Consider the following 9,608-nt stretch of genomic DNA (forward strand, 5'->3'; position numbering starts at 1 on the left):
AGAGGGGAAGACAACAAAACATAAATAAAGATATTTAATGAAAAGGTGGTAATACTCGGCCACCCTTAATGGAAGGGATACCAACAAATAAGGAGGAAAGAAAGTCATCGGCAACCAAATCATATTGGTAAGTAAAAACATTGATGGAAGTTAAGAAGTGAAGACAAGGAAAATAAAACAATGTCCATACATATTGGGCATTACTTATGTTAAACTAAGTTTAGAAATCTAATATCACCATCAAAGGGGGGAAAGGATAAGGGGATTAGGGAAAGTGGGATTAGGTAATAATAAGGGGAACCAAGTACGAGTAACCAATAAATATATAAGGATATAAAACATGAAGAGTAGTCGATAAAGGACATAATGAATAAGAGGAACATTGAGGAAGTTATTAATCATTGAAATAAAGTAAAGGAGAAACAGTAGTGGACAAAGTAAGTACATCAACTTAGGTCATCTTATTACTATTGCGGGAGGTATATAATTATTATCTTCCAGACATATATCTTTCAAAGAATTTGTATATTTTGGATGAACATATTGTGTGGGGTTACACATTGTATATATTCAATAGCAAAATACAATTGAAGTTATCATAAGTTATTCACAATATTCAAAATAAGATATATTCCAAACCCTAAGTTGGAAGTTTGAAGCAAATTGAGGGTCAATCCCAAGAGAGGACATTACACTAGTGGGCATTCAATTCGTGGCCCTTGAAGTTTATTAGCAATTAATCAAATTGATCTTCATGAAATGTTTGATTGCCAATAATAAATGTATTTTTAGTGGTCAATGATTCTAACTCTTCCAAGGTCGACTTCGTAAACATTTCCATCAAAATTTTCAAGTGTATAGACAATACATATTTTATGGTCTCATTAGGCAACACTTAGGCATTTTTAGAATTTAATGCTTCACGTGGCAAATACTTAATGGTAAATTTTGGAATTCTTCCCTATATGTGTCAAGTCGGGTTGGAGGCTTGATGTGACACCTAAATTTTTTGGAATTTAGAGCTTGATGTACCAAGTAAACATTGGAATCCATACCTTGATGAGTCAAGTCAGAGTTTTAGCCTACATGTGGCAAGTGCTAGTGAGAAATTAGGCCATGAGTCAATCAAAAATTTGAAATCTCACCCTTATGAAGTAAATTGGGTTTCCAGCCTTTGAAGTCCTTATGAGTGAAATTGGGCCTCCATGAGGCAAGAGGAAATCGGAATTGAGAGCTTCATGGCACTTATAGAATTTAGGAGGCTATATTGCAATGGATAATTGAGAAATCAAACCCGATGTATCAGTTCAGAAATGGGTGGGTCAAGTGGCTGGGCAGAACCTTATAATATAACATTTAACTTTTTAAGTATAAGATTTTTCCTTTCTTATACTATAAGATATATTTGTAGCCTAACATTATAAAATAATTAAGTAGTTCATTGTGCTGACACCAAAACTATGTTATCTGTATGAGGTGCACAAATCTGTACTGGAAGTAGCAGATCATGCCATCACTTTTTGTTTCCCTCTCCAGAAAATACATGCCATTGGGGGAGATGGAGATGGAGATGGAGGATATAGTATTACAAGATTCAAGAAGAGTTGGCAGATTAACGGATTTCCGGATGATTCATTGATTAACAGAGGAACAAATGTGTTCCTTATAAAGAATTACAAGGACGCTGTTTCTAAAAGAAACAACGTAGACTGAAGACGGAATTAGAAACAAAACTAGAGACAGGATAGGAAACATTCCTATTTGGACTAAAGAAAAAAGAGACGGGATAGGAAACATTCCTATCTAGACTGAAAGACGGACTACAGACAAGTAGTTGATTATTATAGAAAGTATAAGATATTATCTTAATACCCTCCCTTAATGGTCAACGTACGAATGTCGGAACATTCTGGGATAATTGAGACCCGTCTTGGATCTACAGAATGTTGAAACCAAGAAGCTTTGCTAGAAGATTGCTATGACTCAAAATAAGTTGCAATTACAAAACTTTGTTTTTGTGGAAAAAACAGTAAAACCCAGAATCTCACGCAACCTTGCGTATTACAAACAACTTGAAATGATTTTTGAGGAGAAAATCAACAAACCTAGAATCTAACACAACCTTGCGTATTATAGACAACTTGAAATGATTTTTGAGGAGAAAATCAACAAACCCAGAATCTCACACAACCTTGCGTATTACAGACAACTTGAAATGTTTTTTGAGGAGAAAATCAACAAACCCAGAAAAACAGAAACAGATTTAGAAGGCGAAAAATGCAGCTTCGCCTTGATTAGGACCCGGAGAAGTCGGACGCTGCGTAACACCCAGAACAAGTTGATCGGTGTTTCGGTATTCGAAGATTGCGATGATGCGCTGCTTCTAGGTTCCATAATTGCGACCATTGAATTTGGAATTATGTTTGAGCAGAATATTTGTCAGAGATGCCATGGCACGTTTTTCAATGAAAAATTGTGAAAATCTGTGAAGGCACGTTCTTTGAGGCAAAAATACGAAAGACCCAGAAGAATCAGAGAATGACCCAGAAGAGAGCTCGAAAAACTCAAAAGGAATCCGCTGTCGTTTTCTGGATCTGTTGGCTCAAAAATTGAGGCACACAAATCGAGGCACCCAGAAAAAACGGACGACAACCCAGTTGAGCTCTCAAAAAACCAAGAATCTGCAAACAAAATATTTTTTCGACCCCAAAAATTAGGGTTTCGAAAAAAAAGGGCCCTAGCTGAAAAAAGCTTGAAAAAACTTCAGATTTCTTGATAAAAAATGGCAGATTTTTCTTCAAGGATCGATGTGCATGGACGAATGGGGCTAGAGTGTGCTGAACAAACACAGGCAGACCTGAGTTCGGGAATTTCTCTAGGCCGAAAACCCTAAGCGGGTTTTAGAGAAATTCAACAGAAAAATTTTTGAAAAAATTTAAACAAATAATTTCACGAAGAAATTATAAATTTTTTCGAAAAAATTTATGTAATAGCTCTGATACCATATTACAAGATTCAAGAAGAGTTGGCAGATTAACGGATTTCCGGATGATTCATTGATTAACAGAGGAACAAATGTGTTCCTTATAAAGAATTACAAGGACGTTGTTTCTAAAAGAAACAACGTAGACTGAAGACGGAATTAGAAACAAAACTAGAGACAGGATAGGAAACATTCCTATTTGGACCGAAGAAAAAAGAGACGGGATAGGAAACATTCCTATCTAGATTGAAAGACGGACTACAGACAAGTAGTTGACTATTATAGAAAGTATAAGATATTATCTTAATATATAGAAGTATGATTCCACTCCAAAATCTCTTTATTCTCCAACTACTGTGATTCAGAGGATTGAAACAAGATGATAATAGTTGGCATCATGTGGATTGCCTCTACCTATTTCCCCTCTCTCACTTAGATTGCCCATTTTATATTGATCCTTGTATTTGTTCGACTAACTCAATTTAGTCTTGGAAAGAATACAAACAATTTAGTCTTGGAAAGAATACAAACACATTGTAAGTGCAAAGAATACAGTAATTTGTAGATTCACAAAGAAATAAGATCTTTTCAATATACAAATGAAAAAAAACAATTTCTTCATTACCCATTACACATGCGAGTGAAAAGCATCTTTAAAATATCATTTCCTATGTTACCCCAAGTTTCTGGTACGGGGATAGTGGGGGACGACAGGATAGGTTTCCGGGACGACAAATTTTTTTGGCGAATTTTTTTAATTTTTAGTGGGGGGGGGGGGGGGTGGGAACGGCTATATATATGGGAAAATTTTAAAATATACATTGATATTTGCAAATATACATGTCATTCATATGAAACTAAGCACAAAGCATGTCATTTAAACATTATAGAACCATAATAGACAACATTTGAATGCCATCTAGGAAATAATATCTGATTTCAGTACTCAATTGTCAAAATGCATATCAATATTAGTGAACTATATCATAATGATAAATCTGAAAATCTAAATCTACATATGCCTAAAGCTATTCGCCCGAAGGCTCGAGGGCTGCCATAAAGTAATAAGTATCAATGTATCATAATCATGTTCACATTCAACGTAAAATAAAAAAACATAACATAGAAAAAATGAAGCAGACTGCTGCACCTATTCTGCATCTACCGCATTTGGAGGGGTGGGGCTCACCTCGGCGACTAAGGAGCCATAAAATTATTTTTTAATACTCATTTTAAAATTTTTTTGCATTAAATAATAAATAAAATTATTTAAAAAAAACATTTGGGGATGGCTGGCTGTACCTAGTACGGTTAGGGGACATCTAGGCATCCCCTTTCCGTACTGGGGACGGCCAGCCATCCCCCTCTTTTCGCAGCCGTCCCCGAGTTTCGGGGACATCCCCTGGTAATTTGCCTTTTTTGGGGATGGCTGGGGGACGTCCCATACCTGTCCCCGGGACGTCTCCGTTTCCGAAACTCCTGTTTTTAGGCTGGGTATGCGTCCTGGGAACGTAGCTCATTTCACGTGAGAAGAAAAAAGAAAAACAATAATTATTAGCAGGCTTATTGCTAGGAAATATATGACTGGTTTAATCACAACATGTTTCTGTTCAATGCAAACGAGTGGATGAGGTAAAATGCTGATGGCTGACTGGAAAATCCTCTTCCTCTGTTTTCCTCTTTTCTTGTTGTCGCAAATGCAAAATGACATGGGTTTAGGGTTTACAAGTCTTAGTCCCTAATTTTGTATGGTAGGTTTTGTTATGTTTCCATTTTAATATAAACTGTTCTATTTCTTTTTGAAAGTGTAAATGACAGTCCTTAGGCTTCTCCAAGTTAGGCACATCCTCCCTTTTTCCCACTTCTGATGAAGAAAAGGGACTTCTTTCTTCCTTGGGTTTGGGTTGTCTTAGATGGCATCCAAAATGGCTATGTCCTTGTGGAAGACTGAGAAATATGGTGGTATCTGGGGGATTGCTATTACAATCTTTCTTATGGTCACAACTGATGATTTTGAATACATATTTTGTGTTAGAATTGTATTGTGTTTGTGTCTGTTGATTAGCTTACTTGTTTTAAATTGCTCTGAGACACTTTTTCTTCTAAATTTCGTTCCTAGAAGAGGATTAGTATTTTTAGCTCTTTAAAAACATCATATTTTGATTCATCTCTAAATTTTGATAGATATTGCTTCAGTGTCAATAGTTGGCTGTTTAGATTTTATGATTTGTCATTAACAAAATGGGTACCCTTTCTTGGCAGTTTTGGGTTACTTATGCTTTAATTGTTGTATGCACATTTATGCATAGATTATGTGAATGTGCCCACTGCAGTCACAGCTTAAATTCTATGCCCACAATATTTTACCTTGAAAATCCCAAATATTGCAAAATTTTGTGATGACAGTGTGAAAAGATGGATTTATTATACACACTTTTAATCAAATCCCATTGGCAATTAATATTCATATAGACAAACATTGCTTCTTATGTTTGTAAACCTTCATTTTGTATTTTTGCTCTTATCCAATTAAGAACATCTTCTGTGCTCTATTTGGTGCAACTTGTAAGTCATTGCTTTTCAAGAGTCTGTCATTTCTTAAACATCATAGATAGTGATAAGTAGGAGATGGGTGACCTCTTGGGAAGTCCCGGTGCTTCATCTGTGTGAGCATCACCTAGATCTAATGAGTACTAATTGTTTCATTCATTCTCATGAGAGATGAGTTCATGGGAACCACTCCTCATGAAACATGGGTTAATGAGTTTGACTCAAAAACTACACAGTTAAATCCTGATAGCAATATCACAATCATGGATACTGATGTATGGACTAGGATTGGGATACTCTCTGTTCTACTTACGTTTTGTTCTAATGCAACCATGCCTGTTGTGCTCTATTTGATGCTAGTTATTGTGGAAGAAATTTATCTGTAATGCCATACGTACTGTTGGAGTTATGGGCAAGAGGATGCTGATACAGTTTTATTGTAGGCATTCTGCAGGAGATAGCTCTCTTCTTTGACCAGCTTTTTGAAATCCCAAATTACATCCCTTGTTCTGATGCTTGATATTTGAAATCTTACTGTATGATATTCTTTTATGAGACTTCTCTGTTTGGAAAGTTTGATTTTCACTTCTACCCAGCATGTATATTCTTATCTGATTTTGGCTATTGTTGAATACAATTTTATAATGCTTGTTATGGGAGCAGCTTATATTCTTGGAAAACATATTTTGATTTAATTGCATTAAATGGAAAGAAATTTGTTTGTTTTTGGCAGGCACACATGGCTTTAAATGATGTAGATGCGGCTGTTGTAAGCTTTCAGAAAGCTTTGATATTAGAACCCAATGATGGTAAGTTACATTATATTTCTTGTGATCATTGAAGCTCATAATTCAACATACAGTTTTGTTTCATATGCTTTATCTCTAATTTGTCAACTATCTCACAAGAACTGTGTTTATCCTCTGCAGCGGGGATTAAGAAAGAACTTGCCATTGTCAGGAAGAAGGTAATTACTAAATGGCTTTTTTGGAATGAAGGAAAGTAGGAATCACAAATATTTTAGTGAATTGATTCTCTCTATCACAAGAAGAATATATATATTCTAATCCAATAAAAGAAATATTTTGCAGATATTTGATAGGCAACAGCAAGAACGAAAAGCGTATGCAAAGATGTTCCAATGATTGAATTTTATAGACTTGTGCTTTAGGTAGGTTTTATAGTCTTTATTTTGTCAATTCTCTATGTGAATACAATCCTTGTTGGTTAAGTACACCGCTAGAATTGCAATAGTAATCTGACATCGATAGGAATTGCACGTTTGGAAATAGACTTACCTCCCTTACTTTACTGCCGAGGAATTTGATAATCTGGATTTAAATATGGTTGACAACAACTATTCTTTTTTCCCTTTTACAAGATTGATATTTTGTTGATTTTTCCGTAGACCTATTGTACTTATTCTGATTGCTACATGTTGCTTGGTTTCACACACAGGTAGACCAGGCCAGGAAAAGTCCAGGTCCAGAACAGCCATGTGCAACAATTTATAATCTCAACAATTTTGTTCGGATTCTGCAAAGAGATGCTGAATAAGTTGGAAACCAAGACAGACAATAAAAACAATGAGAAATTGACCATATAATGTCAATCTGTAATTATTACTAATATCCTTTTTTGACAATGATTTGCAAGATCACCAGAGGGATGATGTACATGGCTCTGAAAGAGAGCACTGATAATTTTTCTTTGATTGGTTGAACATGGGCAATGTTTTTGGATTTAATTTTCTTTTTGACGGGAACGGGATCTCTTTAGATTTTATATGGTCTGGCATATTCTGAACAAAAACTCTGGCACAACCTGAACAAGACTTATCAGCTTGATTGAAATTTCCTTGCTTGCTAGCTTTTGCTAATTTTTTTCACTGGACTTGGATTCAAGCCAGGGAGCAAATGGTGATTATGGTCTGGTTACAAAACTCGGACCAGTTCAGAACTGTAAGAGGCATGAACATCCATTCCAGAAACTCATAAACACAAGCGGAACATTCTTTTTAATCAAAATATTCGATACTGATAGTCCTTGCAATCTGATAGTTAAGAAGGATTTTTGAAGTTTTTGGTTCAATTTTTCCAGTTATAGAGTATATTTTTTGGTTTGTGTATTTAAAAGAAAAATATATGTTGGCGGAGAAGATAGAACAGATATTTTGTAAGATGGGATGTACATTTTTTAAATGCAGGGCCTTTTTGTGTTAGGTAGTTTTTCCTTTGCATGTAGACAAGAACCTGTATATGTAATAATTAATTTTAAATTTGGGGCTTTCAGTAATTCCAATACTGGCTCTTGCCATAATTCTAACCATAACCTCTGACCCCAACCTCAACCTTAAATTTTAATTATAAAATTTATCTTAATTTTCCCTCTAACTCTAACCATATCTGTGTTTTGAACCCAAATAAACTATAATCTAAATACTAACTCTAATCCTAACTCCTAATCATAATTATAACCTAACCCTTAATTTCTCCCTACCCCAAGTTTGAACTCTAATTGTAACCATCATTACTCATAGCTTTAAACTGTTAATTCTAACTGAAATCATAACCCTACCATTGATCCTTGGTGAAATGCTAACGTTAACTATGATACTAATCCTAATCCTAATACAAACCTTAATTGTAATATTAACACTAACTTTAACAGCACTAATCGTAATACTGATACTAACCCTAACACTAACCCTTACCCGTAGATATAAAAAATTAAAATTCATGTAATATCCTAACCTTGCCCCTAATATCAACCTTAACCTTAATCCTATCACCAACATTAACCATAATTGTAACACTAACCATAGAAGTAACCCTTACAACCATATGCTTAAATATTTAAAATCATAAAATGTTTGTCATATATATATATATATATATATATATATATATATATATATATATATATAGGCTCATTTTTCCATCAAAATGCAAGTTGCAATAGGCACCTTATTTGCTGAAGCCAAGATTAATTATTATTATGTTTTGTTATTAATAATAATGATTATTAAATAAGTTGGAGTAGATTCGAATCCAAGACCTCATAGATAAGAGGCTCACAATTTACTGTTATGTTATTTTTCTACTCTTTGCATAACAATTAAGGGATTGTGCACGTACACACACTCTAATTTATCATTGGCAATTATTATCAAGTTGTGTAGGTTAAATTAAGTTGTTTGAATTATACATATAGTTTCATTTATTTTTCTTAGTGTTAGAGATTAATGTAGATCACAATTTTATTATCAAGTTAGCATGTTTTTTGGGTTAAATGTAGTACTTTTTCATGAATGAAGTTGTAAATTAAATAAGGTGTTGTGTAGTTGTTAAATGTGCTTACATATATAAATTATGTCATTCTATGTGGAAACAATGATTAGAATTAGAAAATTTATAGTGAGTATTTGGTTTGTTATAGATGAGATTGTTTTCTTGATGTTATAAGATGCATCTAAAGCTTTACTTTGTATTCAACTTAATTTAGTAGTCAAATTGAGATTATTTGTCTCCTTATGAATAATGTCATAAGTTTGTCTTACGAACTTAAAAGTACAATTAGTATTTGTATTTCTTTCTTTATTAGTTAGAAATCTATAAACATGAATTATATTGTGATATTGCTATTAGGATTTAATTGTGTGATTTTTGAGTCAAACTCATTGACCCATGTTTTATGAGTAGTGATTCAACATGAATCCATCTCTCATGAGAATAAATGGAACACTTAGCACTCATTGAATCTAGGTGATGCTCACAAGGGTGAAGCATCGAGACTTCTTGGGAGGTCACCCATCCCAGTACTACTCCAGCTTGAGCGCGCTTAACTACGGAGTTTCCTCCATGGTTAAACCCAAAGTTTGCAACCCCATTTGCAAAACCTTCACCAAGTGTTGTGCCTTATGAACCATTCATTAGAAAGCCCCTTAAGCTCATCAATTGATAAGTAGGAGATAATTTCCGCAGCAAGTCAAATTGTGATATTGTTATCATGATTTAACTGTGTGATTTTTGAGTCAAACTCATTGACCCATGTTTCATGAGTAGTGATTCAACAT

The 9,608-nt window shown here is 34.3% G+C and overlaps 1 protein-coding gene across 1 annotated transcript in view; it reads left to right on the forward strand.

Moving 5' to 3' along the window:
- Positions 1 to 7,585, forward strand: part of LOC149534000 (peptidyl-prolyl cis-trans isomerase CYP40-like) — a 71,503-nt gene extending 63,918 nt beyond the window's left edge. The window contains exons 6-9 of the mRNA XM_089802990.1: positions 6,267 to 6,342; positions 6,463 to 6,500; positions 6,625 to 6,704; positions 6,992 to 7,585. Of these exons, the coding sequence (XP_089659116.1) occupies positions 6,267 to 6,342; positions 6,463 to 6,500; positions 6,625 to 6,678 (168 nt within the window). The 3' untranslated portion in view covers positions 6,679 to 6,704; positions 6,992 to 7,585. The remainder of the gene's footprint in view (positions 1 to 6,266; positions 6,343 to 6,462; positions 6,501 to 6,624; positions 6,705 to 6,991) is intronic.
- The last annotated feature ends 2,023 nt before the right edge of the window (positions 7,586 to 9,608 follow it).

This window comes from Cupressus sempervirens, chromosome 10 (assembly GCF_028749045.1).
Source record: "Cupressus sempervirens isolate cs-2001-9-10 chromosome 10, ASM2874904v1, whole genome shotgun sequence".
Classification (NCBI taxonomy): Eukaryota; Viridiplantae; Streptophyta; class Pinopsida; order Cupressales; family Cupressaceae; genus Cupressus; species Cupressus sempervirens.